Raw genomic sequence first — 27,965 nt, 5'->3', positions numbered from 1 at the left:
CCTAATAATACCGTACCCTTTCAACAGTTGTCCCGGGAAATAATTCTTGATTATTTTTTTTATATTTTTTTTTTATTAAGTGGATAGGTGTAAAAGACAATTAAATGTGCAAATCTTTTAGAAATTATTTCAAATAGATATAACTGCAACTTACTAAAACCTTAATCATTATTCTTTTGAGCGATTAAAATCAAAACCATTCGACAAGCTAAATATAGCTATAAAGCAGCTAAAATACCTATACGTCTCGAATATCCTTCACCATCTCATGCTAGCTTTATTTTTGGTATTTTAAAAACACTCAGTGTTGTATAAAATATAAAGTTTTTCTAAACAACAAAAGGTGAAACATGCAGGAGCTCAAGGTGCGTGCATAGGCAACAATATAGATATTTTTATTAATAAATAATGCAAATTATGCATGTAATGCATTTCATGTTACAGCAACGTTTTGAGCGACGCCAATTGGCGGATGACCTTAAACAAAAACAGGTGAGTGGCGTGGGGCAAAGCAATTGCTATAAATAAACCAACTAACTTGTGCATAACAAACCAGGTAATCCAGGATCACCTGCTGCAGAAGATCCTGTACTCGAAGCGCCTGCTGGTGGACCATGTGGAGGCACTGGAGCACTGCATGCAGGAGTTGCAGGCATCCTCCAACGCGGGTCCCGGCCGACAATTGCTGACAACGAGGAACGCCTGCCTAATATTGGGAGGCACTCTGTTGGAGCACCTGATAACTCCACGGGGCATCCGGTACACCATGGTACCATCCATCCTCATTTCAGGCACCTTTGCTGCATTGTTCGCTGTGAAGAGCGTCTTCGTTTGCCGGAACAAAATCGTGGAACGGAAGTTGGAGCAACTGGTCAAGACCATTGACGAGTTCGGCAATTGCATCCGTCGAAATATGACGTACTTTCAGGAGATCATCATCATGAAACAGGCTGAACTTATAGAGTAATCCAAAAGATCTCAGTCTAGTGAAGTATACATACCTAATCAGACTACGTTACAGATCCCGTCAAATCGAGCGCGCATGGGATTGCATAACGGCCGCCAAGGAAGTTACCGAAATCCTGTACGATGCCACCCGCAAACTGGAGACGGACTATCCCCTGCCGACAAAGTACGGCGCTTACTATGCGCCCATGGAAGAGCTGCGGGAGTGCGAGTACTTCAAGAACAATGTCACGGACTACAGTCCCAAGCACATAAAGGTAAGCAATTGTCTATGTGTATTTTGGTAAGTGTGATTTGAGGAAGCTTACAAAAAATCTTACGAAGGGTTATATAAATAAGCTGGCTGTTCATTATTATGCTGTATCAACAATAGGCCAATATTGTCTATTCCCAGAGGATATGGTAATCTTTAATAACGCACTCAACAGATAACACAAATTATAAGCACTTTTCTCCTAATTTGTTAATGCGCCAATGCTTTCTGTAAAACCTACAACAAAAATGTATACCTGTACATCTAAAATATTATTATTAGTATTAAACCTTTTAAAGTAACTTATTTAATTTCAAATTTTTTAGGATTTTCACAACATCTTCGCCTATGTGCAGTCACAATACCTGCTCCGGCTGGCACTCACCATCACGACTCGTCCCTCGATTTCTCAGCTGAGCGAGGATCTGGTGAAAATCGACAGCCTGGTGAGGCAGTTGGTGCAAGAGGAGGAGCAGCACTTTAGTAATCTAGCGTTAGCCCTGCAGAAGAGAAAGCAGCTGGAACTGGCTGAGCTGAATGCAACGAAAACAGAGCAACAGCGGAGTGGACCAATTGCTGTGTTGCAGCATTCTTCGCTAAAACTAAGCGCCTGTATGGTGGCTGTGGCCGCTGAGTGTCAAGCTCTGGACGTGACCCTTCAAAAACTTACAGCCACAGAGGCTGCAAACAAGAACAACTCCAAAGAGCTGGTGGCCGTGGCAAATAATATGCATGGCATCGAAAATGCCTTGGCCGTTTGCTGTGATGATTTCCAGCGGTTGATGCTGGTATACAACAAGTTTCTGCACAGTCAGCTGGATTTGGAAGGAGAGTTTCCGAAACCCAGGCAGGATCTTGATGATGAATTCCCCGAGAGCATTCTTAGGGTCGAGTTCTCGCAAAACGTGGATGCACCGCAGCAGAAGGATGATTTCTATGCATACATGTACGATGAAAACGAGGAGCATCACTTTGAAGCTGAGCAGAATGCTCCCTTTCCTTCGCCTGAAAAGGAACTGCTTAACTTCGAGAAGCGTATTACCAAGGGAAGGTTTAAGCCTGTCCTTAAACAGCTGAAGGATCGCATCGATCCCATTAGACAAGTTATGCTGGAGAAGGAGCGGGAGGTCCTGGCCTCTAAGGGCATAAATGTGGACGAGCTGTTTGGAAAAATGGAAAAGGTTGAGCAGCAGGAGGATAATCGCTTGGCGGAAGCAACACCCCTCCCTATCTACGATTCCTCCACCAACTCAGATTCAGACTCTGCTGACGAAGAGCCCTTCAAGCGACGTAGCAAACAGCACAAGGAGCGTGATAACTTTGCTGAAATGCGTCAATTTCTAGCTCAGAAGCAGGCAATTAATCTGTTTAAGTTACCACCACCACCTGTGGCCGCCGCTGAGGAGGAGCTGCTCGAAAGTGAATGCTAGACGGTTAGGCTGTTTGTTTTGTTGTTCACTTGCCTGTTATCTGTTATCTCCTTTGGTCTGGTTATTATCAGTTTAAGCTTTTATCATTTATCTAGCCAATTGGAGAGATAGACACAACTTTCTGCCTTTCAGTTGTTCCTCATTTTGTGTTTCGCTACCATTTTTAAAACTAAATAAAAATGAGCAAGCAACAAATAAAACTTATTTAGTAGACCCACTCGAGAATTTACATATGGGAAAGCAATTGAGAGAAACTCGAGACATGGCCAAGCATTATTTATATTAGTTTTAACTATTTTGAAGATTTAAAGGTACATAATTTTTTTTTGTTTTTTTAAAATTACACTTTCAATGATCAAACTAGATGGATTAAACTCATCCTTGCCCACATACACTACATAAAACTATATTTGGAATTAAAAATGTTTTATTACACGCTAATGTGCGGATCTTAAGTACAATACAAACATCGATGGCTTCACTAAATACTAGGGGTTAGGGACTGGCAATGGGATCAGCTCCTTTGTGGAATTTAATACAGGGAGCACCTAAATATGTACAGGATAGCACGCACAGGAAGTCTTTCGGTTGGGATCGCGTCACTGTCGTGGACATCTTTGGCTCGAAACTTGTGCAGCTAGCTCGGAATTTGAACCGAATTAGGATTTCAACACCGTGTTAGGCATTGGCAGCACCAGTAGTCACCCCACTGCTGCTCCCGGCATGGACATTATTAAACTTGCTGGCCACCGAAGCGGGTTGCAGCTGCGAGAACTGCGACAGATTGCTACCCCTTACACTGGTGTACCGGATGGGCTGTACTCCGTAGTCACTGCCCTTAAGCCGCCGGCGCACACAGACCACGACAAATCCGATCACGAGACCAATTACCAGGACAATGCTGGCTATAATGGCGGTGAGTATTATATAGCGGCGCCGCAGGAATCGCGGTGGCTCCTCGTCCACCTCGCGATATTTCTTGGGTATCACCATTGTGCAAATCCGTTCGGCTGTCAAATTGGAGAGCGGCGATCCGGCCAGAAGGTATGGGGTTTCACAGCGTGCCTCAGTTCCATCCCATTCCCGGTCGATGCGGGTCAGTCCAGTTAGCTCCAGGGTTTTGAACAGTTCGCAGCTGCAATACCAGGGATTTCCGGAGATGCTCAAACGACGGAGGCGTGGCCAGGGTTCGCTTGAAGAATTACTACTGCTGTTGCTAGAACCGGTGGCAGTAAGAACCAGGGTGGTCAGTGCATTCCTGGACAAGTCTACATGCGACAAATTCTGACTGCTTAGCAGATCGGCCAGCTCCAAGCGCTCCAGCTTGGAGTTCCTAGAGCAGTCTAAGTGTTCCAGTGCAGGCAAGTTCAGAGCTCCTTTCTCCAGGCTTCTTAGGGATGGCATGCTACTTATGTTTAGCCGTTTCAGGGAAACTAGGCCCTGAAGACTATTCTCCTTCAAGCTAAGAAAGGTATTTCCTGCCAAGTTGAGTTGAACCAATGACTTTCCTAGCTGCTGCAAGCTGACAGGCACAGTGGCAAACTCATTTCCGGATACATCCAGGATACGGAGGCTTGTAAGCTTTGAAAAAAGCTGTGCTGGCAGTGACATCAAGCCATTGTGGGAGAGGTCCAGTCGCTGCAGTGTAGCAACCGATGCAATGGAGGCTGTGGTGGCCTCATCTAGGGCACTCAGTTTGTTGTAGGCCAAATTCAACTTGGTCAAGTGAGGAGTGTGCTCGAAAAGTCGGCGATCCAGTCGAGCTATGCGGTTGTGACTTAAGTCCAGGTCACGCAAGCCAATCGGCTCGTAGCGGGTGTTGCGAAAAGGACCCCTGAAGAGGTCCGGAACTAAGGCATCATCGGGTAGCTCATTCCAGCTGATGTAAAGAGCCTCCACATTGGGCACGTCCATGAAGAGGGGAGCCTGCAGATCCTGCAGACCACAGTGCCGGCAGGAGAGAGTTAAGCTGGCATTTGTGGCCGGCAGCTGTTGGAGCAACTTGATCCTATTGCCCGAGTAAGAGACCACAATCTCTGATGCATCTCCGGACGCAATCGCCTGGCTTCCAAACTGCTCCGGCCAGCGGGCCAGGATGTGCTCGAAATTCCTCACCGAGCAGTCCAGGTTAAAGTGCGTCCGATGATCTCCGTCCTGAATGCTTAGGCACAGGCACGTCTGGCAGATATTGGTCACCGGTTGGTAAGGAATGTCCTCATGTTGGCCCCGAACTCCGGTGTCCAGGAGCAAAGCCGCTCCAGCAAGGACCTAAAGGAAATAAGGGTGTTAGGGGTTAATTGATCTTTAATTAATGTATTGTATTAATTTGTATAAGTTATTTAATATTACCGTCCTACAATTTACATACATATATCAAAACAAGTTTTATATGTCTTCAGTTTTCTTAGAAATCAGAATAATAAGCAAATCAAGTTAACAATTCACAGTATAAAACAGCTACAAATTGAAATATTTGTATACCCATTATTCGCAGAGTAAAAGGGTATACTAGATTCGTTGAAAAGTATGTAACAGGCAGAAAAAAGCGTTTCCGACCATATAAAGTATACATATGTATTCTTGATCAGGCTCAAGATTATTATTATATGTACATTATTTTTGTAAATTTCTCTCGATTTGCCAAAAAACTTGTTCCCACAAACCGCAAAAAAAGGGTAGTGTTTAAATTTCTCCTTCGCCCTTCCACTAGCTGGTTAACGGGTATCAGATAGTCGGGGAACTCGACTAAAGGGTTCTTTCTTGTTTGGATTGTTTTTGGGAATTCCTCCATTTTTAAAAACAATGCAAAGTTCGGTCCTTATCTGTATCCGTTGTACAATTTGCGTGCACAAAAAACAATATTTTAGGGAGTTGACTTTGACTGAGAATATAAAATTTTCTGGGAAAACAACCTGAGTAATAAGCACGTGTCTCTTGAACATTTCGCCACATTTTCCATCGTTCTGACCATGGAAGGGGTGTTGTATATCTGATTTTTAGCTGGTTCCCATATGTCACGATTGCACCGAAGTACAAGTGTTCAGACAGACGAAAGTACTTTGGAGACCAGTAAGGTTGGCGCCCTTAATATGATTGCATGGCTACTTCTAAGAGTTCCAAAACCTGCGACGAGTAACGAATATCAATGCACTGCAAGCCAGAGCTCTTTGCAATTTGTATACAGCACAAGTAATTTTATTTTCTTTAAAGGAGCAAGTGTGCCATCTAATTGCTAAATGCCCACACTTAATTGATTGCAATGAACACTTAGAAATGCAAGTATGACTGTGTTAAAGTATAAGTCTACTTACTCAACCTACAAAAGTGTGCGCATTTTTATAAAAATCAATCATTTCTGGGTCACTATACAAAACAAAGAAATTATTCCGTCATCGATCGGTTTAGCCTTTACACAGCAAATAATATTTATATAATTAAGCAAGTAAATTTTACATCAGGGTCTTTTTAGAAAGATTAGCCATATTCTATATATGTATGTTTCTAGGTGCCTATAGTTGGTCGGCTGCAACTACTCTCCGAAGACCTTTAACATTATAATATCAAGTACTACATCCTCGGCTTTATCGATTACACATAAGGATAAAAGCATCTCGGCCATCTTTCTCCAACGATCCGCACGACTCCGGTTCATTTTCATAAGCGCTTTGAAACATATTGCGATTGGTATCCGTACTATTGCGGCTTTCATGTGTCTTGAAGACTTGTGATAAATTTGTGGGAAAACATTTTCAACTGATAGCGGTGAGTGAAAACTGAAAGCTAGTACGTTGTACTTCCAAGTGGAAAACATCATGGCGTGACTCATCTGATTGACTCACAGATTTTTGATAACCTGTGACATCCTAATTTTTCTGGGCCAACTGGCCGTCCGGAAGGAGGTCATCGCAGTGCTTCATAAAAAGGTCTCCCCACACTTTGGCACTTTGGGAGAACAGCCTTACGGAAAACACTCTCTGATCCCACTATCTGAACCCAAAGTATGCGCGATAAGATAGGGATACTGTTTTGGATGGCTGAAATATTTACTCACCAACAGCAGAAGCTTTTGCCTCATTATAGTATCGTTTAACGATTCGGTTTCGGGGTTTCCTATGCAGGCGTACAAGATTTCGAGCTCTGTTAGTTGTGTCTTTTCCGTTTCTTGAAAGTGCACTCCTTGTTTTTAGATTTTTCTTATATTCACTTATTGTTTTTTACCGCAGCACTCAGCGAGTGGACTGCTTGCCTCGCAGAATAAAACTGAATTAATGAATCAAGTAAAGCCGCCGTGGACTGCGGCATTATTTGTTTTGATTAGATATCGGTGAGCAGGAGAAGAGAGTCTCTCTCGGGGCTCCACTCTCACCCTCACTCTCCCGCGCTCTCAGCTCTGAGATTGTAATCTAAACGGTCAGTAAAGTAAAAGTGAATTCTAATTGAGTCATCTCTCCCCTGCTTTGGACTCTCCCTTCTCCTTCTCTCCGCTTTCTTTCTACGGCTATCTTCCTCTCGCAAGGTCGTCAGCTTTGCTTTCCTGCTTTCTGGCTTTCTTCGCCAGCTAATTTCTAGTGGCCAACCCAGCTGGCTAAAGTGCAATCGCTCTTCGAGCATACGAGCCTACAGTCTTGCACTTCTAAGCCGAATTTCAGTATCTATTCAAAATCTATAATAGATTTCAGTAACTGATCTGTTAAGGTAAGCGATTTGGACAGATTTGCTGCGAATCTCAGTTGATCCATTTGCAAGAGCTATGGACGATTTACGTTACATTTCCAAATGCATCTAAAATGTATTTCATTAATAAGCTGTAAATATTAAATTGTAACTTAAATCCAAGAGCAATTTCTTTACTATTTTTATTTTTTCTAAAGATTCTCTAAAAACAGATTAAAAGTTAGCCTTATCTTAGATTGTCTGAAATATTTAATAAACTCTAACAATTTTTACAAAAACTTCTACTTTATTTATTTAGTACTCAAGATGGGAATTCGAGTTATAGAAGTCGTACTGTATTGTTTAGCTTCGGGTAGATTGTTCTGCGATAAGATAAGACTTTGTCTCTCGATGTGGCAACAAGTGGCGTTGAAGCCCAAAAACAGACCATTAGTTGACTCAGCTAAGCCCCCACAGCTGCTCAAAATTACTCAAAATTTGATTCACTGGCCGAAGACCAATTAAATGCGATCGCAATTGCAAGTGTCACTTGGTTCCATTGAACTTGCTGACGGCTGGCATCGGGAATTAAGAATCGGGAATCAAGAAACGAGAGCGAAGAATGGAGAATTGAGCTGTTCGCAGCTGCCTCCGATGAGAAAGGCAAACAAGAAGTGTTTGTGGCTCTGGAATTGGTTGCATAAACAAAACACTGACGAAGCTAACCGAGCACAGCCAGACCAATGTTGCCCAGACACTTGTGACTCACGATCGCATTGGAAGCAAGTACAGTGGACACAGCTTAGATTGTAGATTCTGAAGACTTTAAAATACCTAAAACTCATTTTTGAAAGCTTCTTTTATTTAAAGTCACTACTAATCAAAAGTGAAATTGCTCCTAATATAAATCCAACGATAAATATTTAAATAGATATTTGAATTACCCTTTTTGCCTGCTTAATGTCTTCCTAAAAGAAGCAGTTTGAATAGAATGAATTAAGTTTACACTATATTTTAAATGTCATATCATTAGTTTGGTTTTGCCATCTAATTCCGCCTTTTATGTTCCTAGCAAACGCTATCAGAAACAAGTTTCAGTCTGATGAACCTTATCCGATGTCCACTGTAAACGTTCTCTTGAGAGATTTGATCTCTGTCGCCTCTCCTCCAAAAGCTTTTCTTTCAACAAACCGCAAGGGAGGAGGACGCACATCCGTGGCAAAGTTCCATGTGCTTACTAGTCGTTAGTCTGTGTTTAATTTAATGATGAAGGCTTTTGCATATTCCGTGAACTGCACGCGACCCAACCGCACACCCAATAAAAGTAAATGCCCGTCGAGTGCGAATGAAACCCGTTTGCGTTGCTGTGGTTACTGGTGATCTTGCTGATGTTGCTGCTGTTGCACTTTTGCAGCTGCTTGGGGAACTATGCTCATCCTCGTCTGGAGAAGAAACACGCGCGAGGACTGACGCCGAAAACAGAAACGTTAGCGCAGAGGAGCCAACCAACGATCTCTACCTGCCCGCCGCTCGAGTCAAACTGAACAAAAACCGAAACTGGAAATTTGCTGCTGGATCGAGATTCCCGTTCGCGTTCCCACAAAAATGGACACAGTGCTCCCCCGAAAAGAAAACCGGTCGGGAGCTCACTGGCCGAATTTGAAAGCTAGACTGTGGCACATTGTTTATGCCACACAGTGCCTTTTTGATTGGAGGGCAATATTAATGTGTGGCAGCTGCACTTTTTCAAATGTCAGGGCTCCAAATGAGAGCTAACCGGAAATGGGGCCATTACAGGTCGTGACGAAAACGTTTCTTTAGCGGCAAATCACAAAAGCATATCAGTAGACGTTAGTTAGAAACAAACATTTATACGAAACAAGGTAACTGAGGAATATGAGCCTATCTAGAATGCATGTAGTAGTCAATGGCCGTGGAGAAGGCGGCGAATCCCAGTCCGCCGATGATGCCCGCCTTAACGCCAGCCCGCAGGCCAATCAGTCCGCCGGTGATGCCTCCGGCGTAGGTGCCATTCTTCCAGTCCGTGACGCCACGATGCTGCAAAATCAAAAAGGGTATGATTAATACACAGTTGCAAAACGATTTCGATTAGGGTGACTTACACTCTCGATGGTGCACTCCACGGCGGAGAATACACATCCGATGAGCGCGAAGTTCTTTGCGTAGGAGTGGGTGGTGGAGCGCATTTCGCGGAAAACTTCCCTGGCCGTCTGTTTCTTCTCATTCGCGAAGGGATCGGCCATGTTGGGATTAACGGAGGCGCTGAACAAACCTAAGGCTGCACCCAAGCCATAGCCTGAAAATGCGCATTTAGACGGATTTTAAATCTTGTATTTTAGTTACTAACAAAACGGGAACCTGAATAGTCGTAAAGTTGTTTTAACAATTTAGTTACTCAAAATAAAACTGATAACATATTATGATTTAATTTGTTTTTTGAATAATAATAATCTTAATTAATAATATTTGTACCGATAATGGCTGTTAAACACAATAATAATTATGAGGTTGAAGAAACGTATAAATAGGTATTGCTATAAGACAATTATCGTAGATAGATCAAGCATTTTTTTACCAGTGCCTGTTTTGATTATGAACAATTAGTTTGCGAAACAGAGATAGTCACCCACCCATCACACAGGCCATGGCGCATTTGAATCCACAGCTCTCCACCGCAGACTCGATTAACTTCTCCTCGTTGGTCTTGATCTTCACCGGCCCGTTGCTCTTGGGGATTACGATGTTCTCGCGGTAGTGGTGCATGTCTCCAACATACTGCATCGCCATTCGATCCAGATCCGGGTCGCCAAACATCCTGGGCGCCGTCACCGACGATTCATTGTTCACGGCGTTGGGCAGCACGGACATCTCTGCTTTTTTATAAAGATTTTTATTCAGAAATGCGGATTTTGTTGGGTCAAACGTGTTGGGTAAAAAAAACCAAAATTATTATCACATCGCCGAACAGCTGGTTGCCAGGGCCGGACTATCGCACCTATCGATAACAGGCACAAAAATATCACAAGCTTCTATCGATTGTCCACAGACACCGGAAATCGGTGGGGAAGTACCTTTAGGGAAAATATCTTTATTAAATTGAAATCAAAAGCGTAATTTTCCGCTACATCGTGGAAACGGAAAATTTCCTGCTGCTTAATTCCCGGAAGTAATTTAAGTTGAATCCCCTTTTTTAAAATTTTAAAAAGATCGTTTAATGGTCAACTTTTTCACACATGGGTGATAGTCATACAAGATGCACTCAAATTTATTTGTGAAAATCCTTAGAAAATTAGAAATGCATCCTAATTAACTAAGATATCGTATGGAAATACTGGACTGGTGCTTGGAGTGTTCCACAGCGTTAATGCGTTTCCCTAAATCGTTGCATGTCTTCTTCATGGCCTGGATATGGGCACGGCGAGTCTCTATATCGGCCATGCACTTGTCGTAGTCGTACATCAGACCCGCCTTAAAGAGCAGTCCGCCCTTGACCTCCAGCTTGGCCCGCATGGCCTTGAGGTGGGCGTGCTCCAGCTGCAGCCTGGTCAGATCCTTGCGCAGACTGTTCCGCCGCTCAAAACGGTCTGTGTACTCAGCCCTTGCCTTGGAGAGCATGTAGGCAATCATGTCCCGCTTCTCCCGAACGCATGTTTCCTCGATCATCGACTTCTTGTAGTTCGACTGCATGACCGCAACATCCTTGCACTTTTCTGTACAAGTTACACATACATACATACGTGAATTTAACGTTAAATTTAACGTTCTAGAGTTTACAAACTTACCTTCCAATTGCTTGCTCAACTGTATTATGGATTCGTTGGCGCAGAGCATTTGCGAAATGGTCAACGTCTCAGTAACTCTCTCAAATTTCATCACTTTCTTTGGGAGAAGAATGTACTCATTATTATATACAAGATTGAATTTTCCTAAAAGCATACGCTCACCTCATCCACAAATGCTAGGTTGTGAAGGTTCAAGTTAAGCTCGTAGCGCTTCCCGCTGATCTGGTTGCGAAGGTCCTGCATGCGCCTGAGATCGTTGTCCAGGGCGCGCTTCAAACGATCCATGTCTTTGCGGATGAGGGTCTTACGCATGAAACCCTCCAGGCGCTGCTCCTCGTTGAAGGCGAGGACGGAATACGAATTGAGCTCCAGCATCGCACGCGACGTGCTGTGTCCGTACTTCATCTTGATCATCTTTACCCGCTCCATCAGATTGTCCACCGAGTAGAGAGCATTCATGTAGCGGATGAACTCGCCAGCGGCAACGTCTGGTGGCAGTGGCTGAAAATTGTTGAACTTACGGTTGCGACGGAAGTAGTCACACACAACATTGTTTAGGAGGGTGTTTTGGTACTTCTCGAAACTGTAGTCGTCTACCAGGCGCTGTAGCTCCAGCAGCATCTTGTGTTTGTCCAACAGGTGCTCCTTGTTCTTGTCGGCGCTTTCCACATTATCCACCACGGTATTGATAAGATTGTTCAGGAAATCGACAGTAAGGCGATACCAGAAGGGTTCTTCCACAGGAACAACCAACTCCTTCTGGGGCTCCACTTCTGCATCGACGGCCACTGCAAACATGGCCATGGTATCCACTTCCTCCCCAATAATGACTTGCTTTTCTGCCTGAGCTTGCTCATCCGGCAGATCATCCATAAGTATAGAATCGTCGTCCTCTTCGGACTCACCAGCCGCAATTTGAGCAGTGCTAGCATCCTGATCGGAGTCAGAAGCCTCCCCCTCTCCCGGATCTTCTGAGCCATCTTGCTGTACTCTACCATCTTCTGAGCCCGACCTGGTAAAGGATTTCTGAGGAGCGGACTCCGGTTCGGGTGCTGGTTCCGGCTCCGGATCGAGTGATATGTCCGATATGCTGGGCAGGCTTTCAAACCCGCGGATAAACTCACTCTTTATGGACACTCCCAACCTGGGCAATGGCTCATCAAAGCTGCCCTCAGACTCGACATCCTCTTCGGCAATAACGCTTTCATGTGGAGTTTGGGGTTTTTCATTGAGGATGGCCTGTATATCTTCGAAATCATCTGCCGACTCTTCGGCGCCCGATTCCAAGGAATGAAGTTCCACCCTGGCCTCGTCGTCCTGCATCTCCTCAGATTCTACTGGAACTTCAACCATGGCAGCATGCGAAGCCTCTTCCTCCTTATGTTGGGCGAGCCGTTCCTTAATCCTCAGGAGCTTTTCGCGCTTCCGTTCGTCGGCGGTAACAAGACCCTTTTGTTTAGCTGTAGATTCCTGACCTTCCTTTGAGCCATGGTCATCCTCGGTAGGCAACACTGATGCGACTTCTCCATCTACTAATTCTTTAACGCCTTGATCTGCGTTAGCTGCCTCACCTTGGACTTCTGCCCCCTCAACCGCCTCAGCGATCGTTACTAGTTTGGGAGCATCCTCCGCGGCTGGAATCTCCTCAGCATGATTTATGGGAGAGGCTTCTTCGGGGGGATTTTCAGCCATCTCTGTACAATTGAAATCGTTTTATCAACTTAGGTCTGTCTATAAATGTTTCGGGTTGCTTTTAGGTATATAAGTTGTTTATGTTTGTTGTCTGCCTAAACTTATTGATTGCTGCCTGACATTAAGATCTAGGGCTGCTGGGATTCTCTTAAATAGTAAATTTTATTGCTATCACAATTTAATCATACACATAAACCGTCGGAAAAAAACAAACTAAAATTGCAATTGTCTGTAATGGAGTTGAATGCAAGCTCTATCTTTGGCCGAATCGGGGCTGCAAATCACTAGTTGAAGGCGTAGAGTAGCAACAAGATCACACAGAAGCCAATAACTGCTCCCAGGATCAGTGAATCACGTCGCTTTTTGATATTTATGCGCTGAATGAGACTGCGAATATACATTATACAAAAATCGAATTAATAATTTATTCTATCTCACCTGGAAATCAGTGGGAATCGATTGGAGATATCGTTAAAGCGGGTCTGCAGCCGCTTGAATGCCTGTCGCTGGGCGTGCAGATGGTCACGCGTCTCAATGGCAATGTTAATCTGATCGTTGACCAGGTGACTGGCGCTGTTGAGGTGCCCACTCTCCTTCAGGTACATTTCTCGCCGGTTCAAGCCCGAGATGGATGGACTGCCGGAGCTGGTGGCCAATCCAGAGCCACGAAGCAGCTCCTCGCGCTCGATTCGCATTGTATGATTGGCGCAGATCTTGTTGAACTCCTGGCGGTACCCCTGCAGGATTTCTCGATGCCTCTGCAGTGTGTGCAGGGCGGCTGCTCCCGAGGCGGGCAAATCGGACATGGACTCATTTAGCGAGGATAGCTGCAATTAAGAATGATGCTATAATTATATTCACTTCTTCGAAAATTGAACATGCCCAGAACGCAATCAAGAAATCCATATTTTACTCAAGCAACACAATTCATTCATTCGTTACTTTCGGGTTCCAAAATTATGCTGGCGGTACATTTTTATCATTTAAGTAATCTATTTATGTATTTAATTCATTAAGCGGATTATACGTTTTCGTTTAAAGAATCTAGCAAAAATCGAAGAATATAAAACAAAACCCGAATAAAATAAAAATACATTTGTTTCACGCGTTCCTAGAGGCTGCTTTTGTGGAAAATTGAAAAGTAATGAAATGTTTATTATAGCAGCATCCTAATCGTGACAGTTTTTTTTTAATTGTGTGCTGAATTCTGCTAATAATCATTTTTGAAAAGCTTTAGTTTTAAACCAGCCAGTCTTTGGGTGCGGGTGCAATTAATTAATAGGGATTAGCATTATATTGCTTTGGGCTTAGTACCAGATTCATATGATAATCCCTGTACCATGTCATGGACTTGGATCACCTATCCCACCTTTTCCAGCATTTGCTCGATCTCTTCCGATAGCGAATCGAAGACGTGCTCGCCCAGGAGCGGCGATGTGTCAACGCCTCCTAATCCTCCGCTTCCACCTCCTCCGCTGCCCGCACCGATTTTGCTGAATGCCACCAGCTTCAGGTCGATCTCGTTCTCCAGGCTTCGCGCCTGCTTCCTGAGCACTGTGTGTGAGGTCGATGGGAGAGATGAGTTACATGGAAGGTATCCGATAACTAACACTGCTCACCATCGTAGCTGGATCCTCCCATTTGTCCAAAATAGTTTTCCTTTATTTGTTCGACTTTCGTGTGGCAATCGGTGTGGCCAGGTCATGCGAGGCCCAACTGGACGTGATGAAGCATCACGAAAAATGAATAGCCAGATTTTTTTATGTCTATATGTGAAAGATGAATGGTTACTTCGAAAGTATTTAAAAATACATTTTCTTAATAATTCTACGGCAAAACCATAACTTTCTTACTGCAAGCCAAATGTAAAGAGAAAATGTATCTTCCAGCTCTTGTGTGAACAGGTCTTTACCGGGCAGTCAATAAACTTTGGTCACACTGCCCAGCACATCATTTTGTTGCCGGCGATTTGTAAAGTTTGTTTGGTTATTGATTACATTGTTTTAGACATAATGACGCAGGCAACAGGTGATGCACGCATGCCAGATGAGGAAAGCGACCTGCTGCAGATCAAGCCACTGTAAGGAAACTTAACTTAATCCATATTCACGAAACTCAGCGGTAGCGTTTATCTTTCAGTGGTGCTGGCCAGGAAGTTGGACGCTCCTGCATTATGCTGGAATTCAAGGGCAAGAAGATCATGCTGGACTGCGGAATCCATCCGGGATTGTCCGGCATGGATGCCCTGCCCTACGTGGATCTAATAGAGGCGGATGAAATTGATCTGCTGTTTATTTCACAGTGAGTACTGTAGAGATTAAATGCACATTAAACTTTTAATGGTGAATCGGTATAATTGTCAGTTTCCACTTGGATCACTGTGGCGCCTTGCCCTGGTTCCTCATGAAGACCAGCTTCAAAGGCCGCTGCTTCATGACCCATGCCACTAAAGCCATTTACCGATGGATGTTGTCCGATTACATTAAGATCAGTAACATATCCACCGAGCAGATGCTGTATACAGAAGCTGATCTGGAGGCCTCTATGGAGAAGATCGAGACGATCAATTTCCACGAGGAGCGCGATGTAATGGGCGTGCGCTTTTGTGCCTATATTGCTGGTCATGTTTTGGGAGCTGCCATGTTCATGATAGAGATTGCTGGTATCAAGATCTTGTACACTGGTGACTTCTCGCGGCAGGAGGATCGACATTTGATGGCCGCCGAGGTGCCACCCATGAAGCCGGATGTTCTAATCACAGAGTCTACCTACGGCACTCACATCCACGAGAAAAGAGAGGATCGAGAAAACCGATTTACCTCGCTTGTGCAGAAAATAGTTCAGCAAGGCGGCAGATGCTTGATCCCTGTATTTGCTTTGGGCCGTGCCCAAGAACTGCTACTTATTCTGGATGAATTCTGGTCACAAAACCCGGATCTGCACGAGATTCCCATCTACTATGCCTCCTCTCTGGCCAAGAAGTGCATGGCTGTCTACCAGACGTACATCAATGCCATGAATGATCGAATTCGACGACAGATAGCGGTGAACAATCCCTTTGTTTTCCGCCACATTTCCAACCTAAAGGGCATCGATCACTTCGAGGATATAGGGCCCTGTGTAATCATGGCCTCGCCCGGTATGATGCAGTCGGGATTGTCGCGAGAGCTTTTCGAGAGCTGGTGTACAGATCCCAAGAACGGAGTGATCATAGCCGGTTACTGCGTGGAAGGCACTTTGGCCAAAGCCGTTCTCTCCGAACCGGAGGAGATCACCACACTGTCGGGTCAGAAGCTGCCGCTCAACATGTCCGTCGACTACATATCCTTTTCGGCTCACACGGACTACCAGCAGACTAGTGAATTCATCCGCCTACTAAAGCCCACGCATGTTGTGCTCGTCCACGGGGAGCAGAACGAGATGTCGCGTCTGAAGTTGGCTCTACAGAGGGAATACGAAGCAGATGCGAGTACAGATATAAAGTTTTACAACCCGCGAAACACGCATGCCGTGGACCTTTATTTCCGTGGCGAGAAAACCGCCAAGGTGATGGGAAGCCTCGCTGCCAAGAACTCGGAGGTGGGAAGCAAACTCTCAGGCGTTCTAGTTAAACGCGACTTCAAGTACCACCTGTTGGCCCCTTCTGATCTGGGCAGTAAGTAATATATTGATAAATTCCTTTGTTAAAATTTCAATTCATTCAATCAAAAAATACCCACAGAATACACGGACATGAGCATGTCTGTTGTAACACAACGTCAGTCGATTCCTTGGGGCAGCTCGTTGGCCACTCTAGAGCTTCTGCTAGATCGCATTGGTGCCGGATGCGTGGAGGTGCTGGAGGCGGAGCGAAAGCTGCGGGTTTTCGGCTGCATCGAGCTGACTGTGGAGCAGAAAATCATTGTGATGGAGTGGCAAGCGACGCATGTGAATGATGTGTACGCCGATGCCGTTCTCGCCTGCATCATGCAGTCAGAGTTGGGAGGAACAAATCTGAAGGGCGCCACAAAGCAAACCAAGTCAGAGGACTCGCGCTTTCGGGAGTGCCTAATCGAGACACTACAGGACACCTTCGGCGACAACTGCGTGCCAAAAATGTTCAAGGGCGATCTGCTGCCAGTAACGGTGAGCGGGAAACGTGCGGAAATAAACCTGGAAACCCTCGTAAGTGTTCGTAGAAGATGCTTTCTAATGGCGTAAATATCGATAATCTGTCATTTTTTCAGGTCATAAACTGTGCTGAGGATGATGTGCTTCGACAAATGCTCAACACGACGGTTCAGAAGTTGCACCAGACCCTAGTCTCCGCTCTTTGAACACCGCACCATTCCGCTTATTAAAATTTCTTGCGTGAAAATGTTCTTTTTATTAATTGATTCATATAGAATGTACTATAGAAAGCATGACCGAAGTGATTTTCCAACCGTGTTAGTCGGAGTAGGTTTAGCGCTGAGTGCTCTTCGCAATCTGCTCCTTGAGCATGAGGATACTGGCCCGTTGCTCGGAGGGCAGCTGGGCAATCTGCTCGTCGGACAGCTGCAGCACCTGCATAATAAGGGCAGCCTTCTCCTGGTCGGAGGCATCCGAGGGCAGGACTCCATGGGCGCCTAGTCTGCTCTGTAACTGCTGAGCGGCCGCCTGTTGCTGCTGTGTTGGTGGCGGTGCTTGGGGAATGCCTTGTGGCGGTGCCTGCTGCTGAGGGCCAGGTCCTGTCCTTAACCTGGGATCCATGGGACGCTGGCGCGGATCGCTGGGATAAGGGGCCGGTGGCGCCTGCGCCTGCTGCTGTGGGGGCATCTGGGCACGAGTTCGTGGATCCATCAGTGGCGGAGGCACTGGATTGGGAAGAGAACCACGCAAATCCTGGTCCATGCCGCGGCCCATCATCCTGGGATCCATCGGCATGGGTCCACCGGGCACCATGCGCAAATCGATATCGTTTGGATGGACATTGGGTGGGAAGCCAGGTCCGGGGACGGGCATTGGAGGCTGAGGAGCCTGCTGCTGTTGCTGCGGAATCTGCACCTGCTGCTGCGGAACCTGCTGTTGTCCCATCATGGAGTGGTTCCCTGGCCCCTGGTGCGGATTTCCACCCAAAACGGGAGGCATTTGATTGGCTTTGAAAAGCATGCCGAGCGCCTGCTGCGGATCTACGATCCTCATAACCACCATTGCCTGGAGCAAAGCGTAGGCCAACTGAGGATTGAGCATTAGCATCTGGCGTGCCTCCGAAGGATTGCTCACGATACAGAGCTTCATCTGCTTCATCAGCTCGTACATTTGCTCCGGTGGCAGGGATGCCACAGTTTTGGTGATGAGCTCGGGAGCATCCTCCGGCTCGCAGGGCTCGCCATAAGGATTTTCCACTTGTGGTCCCTGAAGCAGCTGCTGCATCTCCATACGCGACTTCTCCGTACAGGCGTTATCCACCCGCAGTGTTCTGCCGCCGATCTCATAGCCATTCAGATTCCGCATGGCACTTAAGGCCGTCTCCTGGTCCTTGTACTCGCAGAAGCCAAAGCCCTTGGGTTTGCCGCTTTCCCGATCGAAGACCAGTCTGGAGGATTAGGAATTAGGCTTACAGTGGGGCTTGCAAGGCTATATATAAAATAACTCACTTCAGTGACAAAACCGGGCCCACTTCGCTGAAAATCTCCTTCAGCTTCTCCTCGGTGGCCTCGTAGGGTATGTTCCCCACAAAAACCGACCGCATGGACTTGTCCATAATACTTTGTTCCTGCGCCTTATCTGCCATATCTGTTTTTTCTATTATTTAATGCAAAAATCCGAGAAAATCTTAGCGAACGTTGATAAATTTATCCAAAGAATTCCCTGCAATCCGGCTTGATGTTTCTTCTTCTTCTTTGAAAAATTTCCCTTACCAGGGACTCAAAAAAAATGCATATTGTTAATGGGAAATAAATCGCTATGGTACAGATAATAATATTAACAATATGTAATAAACGATTAAGAAACTATTTCGTTATATTTTTTAACTTAAACAGCTAAGAAAGTATTAATAGTTTTAATCTAGTTTTTGCTACTCCCGTCTCTTAGTTTCACCGAAAAATTGTATATTTAGCGAGAAAATAGCTTAAAGAACTGCTCAGATTTAAATACCACCACTGCTAGTGCTGGGAATTTCCCGCAGCCCGCATACGTTTTGCAGCACTTCAACGCCTGGTGTTGTAATTTTTCTTGTCGCAAGGTGAAAACGATTTAAACGGTTTTCGGTAGTGAAAAGTGCATCAAATTGCACGAATTGTACACCAAAGTGTAGATGAAAGTGGCGTTTATTCGATTTCGATACGGCAGTAGACAAAAAACGGCTCACAGTGCATGAAAAACGTGCTTGAAAATTTTACTTTGTGTGTAGCCACACGCACTCCAACACACACAAACGCACACACACACAGCAGAGGGAGATAAACGCAGCGATGGCCTCGCAGTCGTACTCGCACATATAAAAAGCTCGCTTGTATATTGTAAGAAGGAGCGCACAAAGCGGAAGACGAGAGGAAAGATTTCTGTGTCATTGAACGAGAAAAAGAAGAAGAGAAGAGAGTCAGGAGCTCCTGGTCCTCCTGTTCCTCCTCCATATCCACCGCCTCTCCATCTTCAAGCGGCCGCAGGTGCACCACGCTCTTTCCATTTCCAAGGATACGCTCTCAGCCGCTCGCTCTCTCTCCTTGATCGATACTGGTAATTAGCTGGCGTCCTCTCTTCGTGGAAGTGTCATTCCATTCCATGGACGAAACGAAAACGAAATCGATAGCAATGGATGGCGAACAAAAGCGGAAATATGTGCATTTTTAAATTGTGTGTGTCTGTAATTATGTGAATAATAAGCATCAGAAAAAGGCGTACAATAAGTGGCAAGATCAGCGACATTAACGTACACACACGCGCGCGTGCACACTGGAAAAAGGGTTGGCTGTAATTGTTGTTGCTGCAAAGTGGGATATTGGAATAAATCATAATGCATTTACGCACCGTGTGCTCCTCTTTTTTCAACTGTCTGTGTGTGCATGTGGGTGTAGTGTGTGCGTGGTGTGTGTAACCTTTGGCAATGGAAAAATCAATAGCAACAGACGTAGACATTTGTTTGCCGCTGTTTATGTGCAGCCCTCGCATTGTCCTTTGCCCCCAAAACAAAGAGCCACCCTTGCAGAGATGGCCAAATCCCAAAAAAGAAGCCAGCAAATATTGGTCTACAGACAGACTATAAATAAAAGCAAAAGTTATTGCAAAAGGCAAGCAACAAAAGGCAAACCAGAGGAACGGCCAATAACTCGTCAGCAGGCTGGGTCTGGGTCGTTGCCTCTTTTTTCCGATTCTGATTGCCTTTCTTCCTGCTGCTCTGGCTCCCCGAGCGAAAAAAGCTGCTCCAAAAGTTGTCTCACTCATCTGCGGCCGGCATTCCAATCCGCCATTTCCACCACTCACACCTGGAAGTTAAAAGCCTCTCCTCGCTTCCAAGCAGGACCTTCTAATCAGAATTCGCATGTTGGTCTTAAGCTCCATTCTTGATAATTAGATAATAATGTTAATATCAATGGACTTAAATATCAGACGTGGGCTTACTAATAAATAGAATCGATTTAAAAATTACCCCCACTGATTTCGAAAATGGGGAATAGACTTTTAGGTGACTGTTGAGGTTGAGTCCGCTTTGTTTGAGTCGATATTCCTGTAACCTCTACTTCTTACAATGACTTTTGAGATCCTCACTAATTAACAATGAATAATATGATATAATGTACTTATCTGGAAGCTTTCTAAAAAACGAAATAATTACTGGTTATCCAAAATCATTATAATCACCATCTGAGAAATGTGGTCTTATTTTCAGCAGCCTTTCTGGAAATGATTTTCTTTTTCTCATACTTTTATTTAGGTGGCTTTTAAAGAAATTAGTCACTACAAAGAAACTTGCATCGAATGTTTTGTACTGATTCTTTGTTGCTTCACCCGATAGTAAAACATATTTTTAGTTCTAATTCTGCAAGATTTTCTTAAAGTGTGATTGACTGATAAAAGTTAAGATATCTGGTGTTCGTAGGGTTCCTCCTGGCTTTCAATTCAAATCGCCTCCCCAAAAGTAGAAGTAGGGTTTATTGTGAAAGTATCCACCCCTTCATAAAGTTGTATTAATTTCGTAAAACCGCGTTTCTTAAGATTACGCTGCACGCATACCGCGGATACTCGATCACTTGGATTGCCGGACGGCGCATTCTTCGCATATCGGGTAGCGTTTCACCGAAGACGCTGATATCGGAGCGCAGAATGAGCCCAGGGACTGGTGCAGAGACTTCTGGCACCAACATTCTGACATTCTTTATGTTCTCCATTGCAGCTCACCCGTGTCGAATCAGAGGATTGAGCAAGATGGACGCCAAGCCAAGGAGATACGTGGTTTTATGACTCTAAAGGGCAGCCAAGCCAGTCATCCGTCGCACTAAAAAGCTAGAAGCCAGGCTCCCAGAGCGAAGGAGCAGCCAGTGAGCAGGAGTAGGCAGGAGCCACACATAGAACAATCTTAAATTGTCATCATGGTCGACAACAGTGTCCAATGCCCCGTGTGCACATTGTACCTGCATGCGGGAATGAATCTCTCCGATCACTTGGAGACCCATCCCAAGGAGCAGGTGATCAAGGCACTGGTGCAGATGACGATCGTTGGAAACTGTGGCAACAGTATGGGCAGTGTTCTCGCTGCTGCCATGTTGACAGGAGGAACTGGAGGTGGATCCAGCGGAGGCGAAGCCAGTGCTGATGAGAAACCGGCCGTCTTATCACCACCTTCTGGCGGCGATGTTAAACCAGTCGTGGTCAATACCATATCAGCTGCAACAGCGCCTGTGCCGCCACCAGCACCACCGCCACTATCCTCCTCCCTCGTGGCGGCCTGCTCCAACGTAGCCACCTCTTCCACAACCAGCTCCACACCCACCTCCAACTCCGCAAGCAACAGCAGCAGCAGCAAACCGAGCAATCCACCGATAAAAGCACTGAAATGCGCACCGCCCACGACTGAGGTGCGAGCCAGCTCATCCGCTCATCCCACCACGAGTAGCGTGTCCACTTTGTACCAGCCGCAGGTCACTCCGGATTATCGCTTCAACCAGCAGCAGCCGTCACAGACGACGGGCTTTGGGCGTGGTGTCACCGCCTCAACAGCCGCGCTGGTAATTCCGCAGGTGCCTCAGCAGCACTTCCTCGCGAGCCATCAACAGCAGGCTCACTTTTCACATCAGCAGCCCCCGCAGCAACAGAATCAGCAGCAGCAGCATCAGCCTGCTCTGAAGTTCAGCTACGCCACAGCTTTGCCCCCACCTCCGCCGTTGCAGGTGAGTTGCAAATCATTTTTATCTGGTCAAAAAGGGTGCATCCAAGATTACAAGATCCACGTTTGCGTTAAATTTCTTGTGACAAGAAAAAAAAGCAATTGTACTTACAAAAAGTATAGACAAACAAATACATATATATCGGCACTGTACCTTTTATGATTGGACATTGATTTTCCCACATTATTTTAGAATTGAATTTCGTTCTTAAACCACCCGAATCTCTTTACAGCTATTTACGCAGCAACAGCAGACGGTTACTCCACCGCAGACCCAGCAGCAATCGCACCAGAAACCACCTCCCGCCTATGGAGCCGCCATTAGTCAAATTCGATCTCAGCACAACCAAAACAAACAGCAGCCACAGTCCCAAAGCGTGGCCATGCAACACAACCTAGCCCTGGCACCACCGACGACAGCAGCGGCCTCAACTTCACATGCAACTGCAGCTGTCAAGCAGCCGAGTAAGCCGCAAACGGAAGTATTCCTGAATCCGCCACCACCGCCGCCGGCACAGCAACAGGTGCAGATCCACAATTTAGTGCAAAATCAGGGTCAACACCATCAGCTTCCTCAGTCGCAGCAGCCGAGCCAACAGAGTCACCAACAGCTACCGAACTTGCCGACCTACGGCTTAGGGGCCAGCAGTAGCTGCAGTTCCTCCAACAACCCCTCGACCTCGGGATCTGGTCTACGTTCGAATCGTCAGACAAACTCTCCGTTTGGAGCACTGCTTAATGCTGCAGCGGCAGTGGCCTGTGCATCGCCAGCCTGTTCCACCACCTCATCTTCGGTATTGCGGTATGCGGAATCACCGGTGGCACACTACCTTGAGCGAGACAATGGTGACTTCATTGTCCAGGAGACGCCGAAGCATATAGTTGAATGTGTGGAAAAAGAAGACGGCGAGTTCTCCGTGATCGAGCGCATTTATCAATCCCCGCCGAGTGTTCTGCACATACACGATGATGATGAGGATGACGAGGATGAAGAGGAGGAAGACGAGCATGAAGCGCCACCCGAGGAAGAAGACGGGGACGATGAGCGGGAGGAAAACAGTCACAGCCTTAATATGAGCAAGACAACGAAAAAGGCCCGTAAGACAAAGCCGAAGCGAGGCTCCAAACGCACGTCGGACGAGGAGGAGTTCATGAGCCTTAGCAGCGGATGTGAGAGTGAGATGGAAAAAGAGCGTAAGCAGGAGCAGCCAAATGCCGCGGCATCACTACCACCTCCATTGTGCACGGCTCCTTCTACGAGTGCTGCTGGAGCTTCTACCTCCAATCTGGCGGACAATCATTCCAATTCCGCGTCCAACTCCGCCTCCAATTCTAACTCCACCGCCACTACAAAGTCCAAAAAGAATCGAATTACTGTACTGAGCGATGTTCCGCTTAATATGAATGAGTACCTAGATTTGATGGGCAACATTGTGGCCTCCAGTCGTATTGGGGCAAGTCGACCGTTTGCCGCTGTGGCTCCCATACCACTCGTCAAGGTGGAGAAGGAAGAGCCCTTGGATGATTACGACAACGTAGCATTGCCTGCTAATGCCGATCTGGAGCAAAAGCCCAGTCTTGAGCACGGCACTACCAGCGTCATTCGAATGGCAAGCACGGCTGCAGCACCTAGTTCAGCAACGGCGACTGAAGTGTCTCCCGAGGATCTCACACAGCCGCCGCCCATGAAAGTCGAGGTCGAGCCCACCACTACATTGTTACCGCAGCGCTTCTCAACTCCCGCTCAGCATCGTGGGCCTAAGAAATTAGTCATCAAACCAAAACAAACAGCACCAGCGAATGCGACGACAACAAAAAAGACTGACAGCCCATCTTCCCCCAGCAACAACCCATCCATATCAAGAGATCTGGTGCAGGTAAAGAGTGAAACCGTGGAGGCGCCAGCGCCGAGCAGTAGCAGCAGCATTCTGGAGAAGCACCTGACCACCAGCCGCAAACTGTTGCATCACCACTCGGCGGTGAACGACGACGATGCCCGGGTGCTGTTGGAGTTTGCGAACTCGAAACAGCCGCCGCCACTGGCCGCATCCAGCACCACTTTCGTGGTAAATGCAAGTGCAGGTTTTCCCTCGGCGGGATCAGTTTTCGCCAGCAGCAGTAACAGCTGTTCCAAAGCACCGGCCAAGCCGGGCGAGGAGTACATCCTGCCGGACAACAACATGGACGTGGATGAGATTGTGATATCCTCGTCGTCTTCCTACACCTCCTCAGCAGCCCAGGTCCAAAACACGTTACAGCCGCCGGACTTTAACTTTCTGTACCACCAGGCCACTACCACGGCCACGACGGCCACATACTTCAATCCCTTTTCCAGGCAGCAGCATCATCATCAGCAGCAGCACGGGGTTAGCGATGCCACCAATGCGGCCACTTTGGCTTCGTCGTCCAGCAATTCAATGGACCACGACTCGATGAATGCTACATTCCGGGTGGCCAAGACCCAATCGCTGCAGTCATGGTACCAGCAAGAGCCAGAGCACGATCCACAGAATCAGGGTGGTGCGGAATCAGGAACAGCCACTTCCTCCAATCAGAGCCAGGATGTGGTCAGCCACCAGCCCACTAACTTTAACGCTGCTCTAGCGGCCGTCGATTGCTGTAGCGTTGCTTTGGACGAGGATGCAAAATATCTTGACCTGGACGCCTGCAAGCGGGAGCAGCTGAGCAGCAGTAGCAACCTGCCCTCCGCTTCCGCGTCCACAACGTCGTCGTCGTTTGCTGGTGCTGGCACGGAAAGCAGTTTGGTGGGTGGTCTGAATATTCGCACCGATGAGAAGATGCCCGCTAAGGGTGAAATCTCCGAACAAGAAAGCAACTGCGACATCGAGAACTCCTGGAGTGAGTCGGTAAGTTAAATTTCATTTGGGTTTTATCCAAAACTAAGTACAATTTGAATCCCTTACAGGTTTATGGGGACATTTCGCAGCGCTATTTCAGAAACCAGTTTTCTGGCGACTATAACCCTGATTGGCGGCAGGACTATTATCCGGCTCAGGATCTCAGCGCGCAGCAGAGGGAGCAAAAACGGTAAGCATGGGAATTTTAATCTTTGAAGACATCGTATAAAGGTTATTCCATCTCTTAAACTCGAACAGTTTTGACTTTAATGCTGTGGATGATGAGGCTTCATCTAGCTCGAGAAGGAGTCATCTGGAAGATATCCTCCCGACAGCGGCCACCTCCTCTGCATGTACGTCAACGGCTATGCTGGCGGGTCCACCAATAGCTTCGACATCACGGGCTGCTGCTGAGGCGGCAGCGGAGGCGGCTGCTTTTGCCCAGCGGAAACCGCAGCGTCGCAAGCTCTACAAGTGTCCTCACTGCGAGGCAATTTTCGAAAAGCTTAAAGAGCGCAATGCGCACATGATTGGCGAGCACAACTACGTGCGGCAAAATCGGCGTCTTATTTGCACTCAGCCGCAAATCAATACTTCGATGTTACCCCCACAGCAGCAGATGATACTGCAGGGTGGTGAGGTTGAGGATTCCAAAGATGGCATTGTGAAGATAAAACAGGAGCAGTGCCAGGAAAAGCAGGATGTTGAACAAATGCGCGACCATTCCGAACTTTTGGCTGATGTCAAGGACTCGGAGCTGATGGGCATCGGCGGTGATGGTGACTGTGATGTGGATGATGACATTAAGCCACCCAACCAGCTAGATGAAAAGCCGACGCTGCCGCCATTAGCCATGACGACGCCAGCAGCTAAATTAGCAGCTTTGTATCGAATGCTCATCGCCTACAACGAATCCAAGCTCGGACAGGAGCGCAACAACCTTAGTGAGCTGGAGCAGAAGGCTATGGAAAAATCCATATTTCTTTGTTATGTCTGTCGTACCGATTTCCCGTCCGTAAAGCTCTATGACGCCCATCTCACCGAGCATCCCGCTGAATGCTTCACTTGCGGCAAGAAGTTCTACCGCTGGAAGAACTTCTCCTTGCACTTAAAGCGGCACTTGGGCTGGAAGGAGTTTGGATGCTACGTCTGCGACAAGAAGTTCGTGGTGCGCAGCGCCTTGGTCGAACACATGCGGATGCACACGGGGCAAACGCCTCTCAAGTGCAAGATATGCGGTAATTCAAATACTATTATTATTCCTTATCATGGGTCGATGAGTTTTAATGTAATTGATCATTTTGATGTAGTAGAAATACTTATCTGCTCATCATACTTAAGCTTTTATATTTCCCTAACTAATTCCTTTTTTACACACAACAGGCAAAAAGTTCAAGAGATACTCGAATCTGACGCAACACCGCAAGCGCCACACGAAAATGATGGTGCGCAAAAAGGAATACGTGTGCCACTGCGGTGAAGTCTTGCCCTCGAAGGCCCGCTTCCTGTGGCACAAGGAAACGCACGACCTGAAGCCGAAGTGCTGTCCGTACTGCTGCGATCGGTTTGTGCACGCCAACTCGCTACGTCGTCACATACGGCTGGCCCACTCTGATAAGTTTGACTACGCCGAACCTATGGAATGCCCCATGTGTAAGCAGATCTTCGCAAAGACGTCCATCAAGGCGCATATGGCGACGCATTCAACGGAGCCCCAATACGATTGCGCAATTTGTAGCAAGAGCTTCTCCACCAAATGGAATCTCAAGATCCACTCGTGGGTACACGCCAACCGGACGGCGAAGCCCTTTAAGTGCGAATACTGCCCAAAGGCATTCGTGCGAGAGCTGGACTTCAAGAACCACATCAACGCGCACAAGCAGATCAAGCCGTACACGTGCGAGTACTGCGGCTGCAAGTTTATCCGCAAGTACAACTACATGCGACATCGACGCGAACATCACGGCACCAAAAAGTTTACCTGCGACCAGTGCGATAAGTCTTTCCATCGACATTACTATCTGATAGAGCACCGGCGAATGCACACCGGAGAGCGTCCGTTCACGTGCACCATCTGCGGCAAGAGCTCCACAACCAAGACCAATCACAACAAGCATCTGAAGATCCACCATTCGCGCGATCCGTTCACGGTGGAGGCCTAAGGGTGTTCGGTTCCAATGGGCTTCGTAATCGAACTAAAGTTTAATATAATCATTACCTAGGTAGCTGTTTATGACTCTTCTATGTGTGTACTGTGTGTGTCTGTGGTTAAAACAACAAAACAAAACAACAAATTAGTATTACTTATCGAACTATATATTTAGTTAACATATGCGATTGCCAACTCTTGTTGAATAAGCAAACAAGAAACAATTATCACAATAATTACATTTTACTAATCTTACATTTTGGATGTGGTTTAAGAAGGTAGCTAAATGTGAAAGTGTTCCATATTCTCTTCCTCTGGATTCGAATTACAATTCGCGTCAACCGCTTTAATCCCGTTTAGGTTTTAGATTTTAACCCACTTTAGTAAAATGTTATACCTAGTTCAGTGCAATATACATCGATTAAAATCTATATGCCGCGATACTTTTCATTTCTGTAGTTTAGTTCGCATTAAGTTTATTCATTTACTTATCCATGCCTAGAAAAGCATACTAGTTAATTTAAGTTAGCCGAAATTGGTCTTGAAACTTTCGAGTTTTTCCACAACTTAAGCACATTCTAAGCGAAGAACACATACACAGAAAACGAACACCCATCTAACAACTTGTTATATAATTTGTATTTTTCTAATTAAAGAGAAAACTCGGCCAGCAATCGAAAGTAAGCGAACACAACTGTCATATTGGGTAACAAATTTCGATGTACGTAGCATATTTTTGATTTATAGTAGTTGCAACTTCTCTAGGCTATTTTAAAGGATTGTTTTAATGGTTTATTGCAGCATTAGTTAAAATT

The 27,965-nt window shown here is 46.2% G+C and overlaps 9 protein-coding genes across 12 annotated transcripts; 3 read left to right on the top strand and 6 right to left on the bottom strand.

Annotated features, from left to right (window-relative positions):
* The first annotated feature begins 300 nt into the window (after positions 1-300).
* On the top strand, positions 301-2,862 carry LOC120451314. The gene is made up of 5 exons (XM_039634884.1): positions 301-365; positions 445-492; positions 557-963; positions 1,022-1,223; positions 1,546-2,862. Exons 1-5 carry the CDS (start codon positions 351-353, stop codon positions 2,647-2,649), a joined length of 1,776 nt encoding a protein of 591 aa, XP_039490818.1. The 5' UTR covers positions 301-350; the 3' UTR covers positions 2,650-2,862.
* A 196-nt stretch (positions 2,863-3,058) lies between these two features.
* On the bottom strand, positions 3,059-6,830 carry LOC120451316 (insulin-like growth factor-binding protein complex acid labile subunit). Its single transcript, XM_039634885.1, has 2 exons — positions 6,701-6,830; positions 3,059-4,917 (listed from the first exon to the last, which is right to left on the bottom strand). The coding sequence occupies exons 1-2, from the start codon at positions 6,722-6,724 to the stop codon at positions 3,328-3,330; spliced, it is 1,614 nt and encodes a 537-aa protein (XP_039490819.1). The 5' UTR covers positions 6,725-6,830; the 3' UTR covers positions 3,059-3,327.
* On the bottom strand, positions 6,031-6,841 carry LOC120451318. Its single transcript, XM_039634887.1, has 2 exons — positions 6,701-6,841; positions 6,031-6,636 (listed from the first exon to the last, which is right to left on the bottom strand). Exon 2 carries the CDS (start codon positions 6,473-6,475, stop codon positions 6,179-6,181), a length of 297 nt encoding a protein of 98 aa, XP_039490821.1. The 5' UTR covers positions 6,476-6,636; positions 6,701-6,841; the 3' UTR covers positions 6,031-6,178.
* Positions 6,842-9,153: 2,312 nt separating this feature from the next.
* On the bottom strand, positions 9,154-10,310 carry LOC120451317 (mitochondrial import inner membrane translocase subunit Tim22). The gene is made up of 3 exons (XM_039634886.1): positions 9,954-10,310; positions 9,426-9,619; positions 9,154-9,360 (listed from the first exon to the last, which is right to left on the bottom strand). Exons 1-3 carry the CDS (start codon positions 10,189-10,191, stop codon positions 9,205-9,207), a joined length of 588 nt encoding a protein of 195 aa, XP_039490820.1. The 5' UTR covers positions 10,192-10,310; the 3' UTR covers positions 9,154-9,204.
* Positions 10,311-10,509: 199 nt separating this feature from the next.
* On the bottom strand, positions 10,510-12,933 carry LOC120453262. 2 transcript variants are annotated; one of them, XM_039637885.2, is made up of 3 exons: positions 11,268-12,933; positions 11,106-11,202; positions 10,510-11,033 (listed from the first exon to the last, which is right to left on the bottom strand). In XM_039637885.2, exons 1-3 carry the CDS (start codon positions 12,795-12,797, stop codon positions 10,630-10,632), a joined length of 2,031 nt encoding a protein of 676 aa, XP_039493819.1. In that variant the 5' UTR covers positions 12,798-12,933; the 3' UTR covers positions 10,510-10,629. The 2 variants fall into 2 exon arrangements, 1 of the variants encoding a protein (XP_039493819.1); XR_005616529.2 differs by having other exon boundaries at positions 11,014-11,033; positions 11,106-11,198.
* Positions 12,934-12,940: 7 nt separating this feature from the next.
* On the bottom strand, positions 12,941-14,576 carry LOC120453265 (Golgi SNAP receptor complex member 1). Of its 2 annotated transcripts, none has more exons than XM_039637887.1 (4): positions 14,417-14,575; positions 14,167-14,351; positions 13,236-13,624; positions 12,941-13,184 (listed from the first exon to the last, which is right to left on the bottom strand). In XM_039637887.1, exons 1-4 carry the CDS (start codon positions 14,436-14,438, stop codon positions 13,082-13,084), a joined length of 699 nt encoding a protein of 232 aa, XP_039493821.1. In that variant the 5' UTR covers positions 14,439-14,575; the 3' UTR covers positions 12,941-13,081. The 2 variants fall into 2 exon arrangements, with proteins under 2 accessions (XP_039493821.1, XP_039493822.1); XM_039637888.2 differs by having other exon boundaries at positions 13,036-13,174; positions 14,417-14,576.
* Positions 14,577-14,715: 139 nt separating this feature from the next.
* On the top strand, positions 14,716-17,203 carry LOC120453261 (cleavage and polyadenylation specificity factor 73). Its single transcript, XM_039637884.2, has 5 exons — positions 14,716-14,877; positions 14,937-15,098; positions 15,161-16,452; positions 16,519-16,961; positions 17,024-17,203. The coding sequence occupies exons 1-5, from the start codon at positions 14,810-14,812 to the stop codon at positions 17,111-17,113; spliced, it is 2,055 nt and encodes a 684-aa protein (XP_039493818.1). The 5' UTR covers positions 14,716-14,809; the 3' UTR covers positions 17,114-17,203.
* LOC120453264 (cleavage stimulation factor subunit 2) lies at positions 17,134-18,665 on the bottom strand. The gene is made up of 2 exons (XM_039637886.2): positions 18,416-18,665; positions 17,134-18,354 (listed from the first exon to the last, which is right to left on the bottom strand). The coding sequence occupies exons 1-2, from the start codon at positions 18,550-18,552 to the stop codon at positions 17,241-17,243; spliced, it is 1,251 nt and encodes a 416-aa protein (XP_039493820.1). The 5' UTR covers positions 18,553-18,665; the 3' UTR covers positions 17,134-17,240.
* A 274-nt stretch (positions 18,666-18,939) lies between these two features.
* On the top strand, positions 18,940-27,824 carry LOC120453260. Of its 2 annotated transcripts, none has more exons than XM_039637883.2 (6): positions 18,940-19,005; positions 21,154-22,147; positions 22,377-25,010; positions 25,070-25,191; positions 25,260-26,239; positions 26,385-27,824. In XM_039637883.2, exons 2-6 carry the CDS (start codon positions 21,350-21,352, stop codon positions 27,161-27,163), a joined length of 5,313 nt encoding a protein of 1,770 aa, XP_039493817.2. In that variant the 5' UTR covers positions 18,940-19,005; positions 21,154-21,349; the 3' UTR covers positions 27,164-27,824. The 2 variants fall into 2 exon arrangements, with proteins under 2 accessions (XP_039493817.2, XP_043862322.1); XM_044006387.1 differs by having other exon boundaries at positions 18,958-19,499.
* The last annotated feature ends 141 nt before the right edge of the window (positions 27,825-27,965 follow it).

The sequence above is a fragment of the Drosophila santomea genome, chromosome 3R (genome assembly GCF_016746245.2).
Source record: "Drosophila santomea strain STO CAGO 1482 chromosome 3R, Prin_Dsan_1.1, whole genome shotgun sequence".
NCBI lineage: Eukaryota > Metazoa > Arthropoda > Insecta > Diptera > Drosophilidae > Drosophila > Drosophila santomea.
The sequence above is the reverse complement of the archived record's forward strand: the minus strand, read 5'-3'. Positions and strand labels throughout refer to the sequence as shown.

Bases quoted from the DNA above. Each gene is read 5' to 3' on its own strand.
- LOC120451316 (XM_039634885.1), bottom strand. From the start codon at position 6,724: ATGAGGCAAAAGCTTCTGCTGTTG. The intron at 4,918-6,700 runs GTGAGTAAATAT...TATTTCCTTTAG, and splicing joins GGCAAAAGCTTCTGCTGTTG to GTCCTTGCTGGAGCGGCTTT.
- LOC120451314 (XM_039634884.1), top strand. The intron at 964-1,021 runs GTAATCCAAAAG...ACTACGTTACAG, and splicing joins AAACAGGCTGAACTTATAGA to ATCCCGTCAAATCGAGCGCG. The intron at 1,224-1,545 runs GTAAGCAATTGT...CAAATTTTTTAG, and splicing joins ACAGTCCCAAGCACATAAAG to GATTTTCACAACATCTTCGC.
- LOC120453260 (XM_039637883.2), top strand. From the start codon at position 21,350: ATGGTCGACAACAGTGTCCAATGCCCCGTGTGCACATTGTACCTGCAT. The intron at 25,011-25,069 runs GTAAGTTAAATT...AATCCCTTACAG, and splicing joins AGAACTCCTGGAGTGAGTCG to GTTTATGGGGACATTTCGCA. The intron at 26,240-26,384 runs GTAATTCAAATA...TACACACAACAG, and splicing joins TCTCAAGTGCAAGATATGCG to GCAAAAAGTTCAAGAGATAC.
- LOC120451317 (XM_039634886.1), bottom strand. From the start codon at position 10,191: ATGTCCGTGCTGCCCAACGCCGTGAACAATGAATCGTCGGTGACGGCG. The intron at 9,620-9,953 runs GTGGGTGACTAT...GCGCATTTTCAG, and splicing joins CGCCATGGCCTGTGTGATGG to GCTATGGCTTGGGTGCAGCC. The intron at 9,361-9,425 runs GTAAGTCACCCT...TTGATTTTGCAG, and splicing joins TGGAGTGCACCATCGAGAGT to CATCGTGGCGTCACGGACTG.
- LOC120451318 (XM_039634887.1), bottom strand. From the start codon at position 6,475: ATGAGTCACGCCATGATGTTTTCCACTTGGAAGTACAACGTACTAGCT.
- LOC120453264 (XM_039637886.2), bottom strand. From the start codon at position 18,552: ATGGCAGATAAGGCGCAGGAACAAAGTATTATGGACAAGTCCATGCGG. The intron at 18,355-18,415 runs GTGAGTTATTTT...CTAATCCTCCAG, and splicing joins GGCCCGGTTTTGTCACTGAA to ACTGGTCTTCGATCGGGAAA.
- LOC120453262 (XM_039637885.2), bottom strand. From the start codon at position 12,797: ATGGCTGAAAATCCCCCCGAAGAAGCCTCTCCCATAAATCATGCTGAG. The intron at 11,203-11,267 runs GTGAGCGTATGC...CTTCTCCCAAAG, and splicing joins ACCTAGCATTTGTGGATGAG to AAAGTGATGAAATTTGAGAG. The intron at 11,034-11,105 runs GTAAGTTTGTAA...TAACTTGTACAG, and splicing joins GTTGAGCAAGCAATTGGAAG to AAAAGTGCAAGGATGTTGCG.
- LOC120453261 (XM_039637884.2), top strand. From the start codon at position 14,810: ATGACGCAGGCAACAGGTGATGCACGCATGCCAGATGAGGAAAGCGAC. The intron at 14,878-14,936 runs GTAAGGAAACTT...TTTATCTTTCAG, and splicing joins CTGCTGCAGATCAAGCCACT to TGGTGCTGGCCAGGAAGTTG. The intron at 15,099-15,160 runs GTGAGTACTGTA...TATAATTGTCAG, and splicing joins GATCTGCTGTTTATTTCACA to TTTCCACTTGGATCACTGTG.
- LOC120453265 (XM_039637887.1), bottom strand. From the start codon at position 14,438: ATGGGAGGATCCAGCTACGATG. The intron at 13,625-14,166 runs GTGGGATAGGTG...TCTTAATTGCAG, and splicing joins TCGAGCAAATGCTGGAAAAG to CTATCCTCGCTAAATGAGTC. The intron at 13,185-13,235 runs GTGAGATAGAAT...GTATATTCGCAG, and splicing joins CGATTCCCACTGATTTCCAG to TCTCATTCAGCGCATAAATA.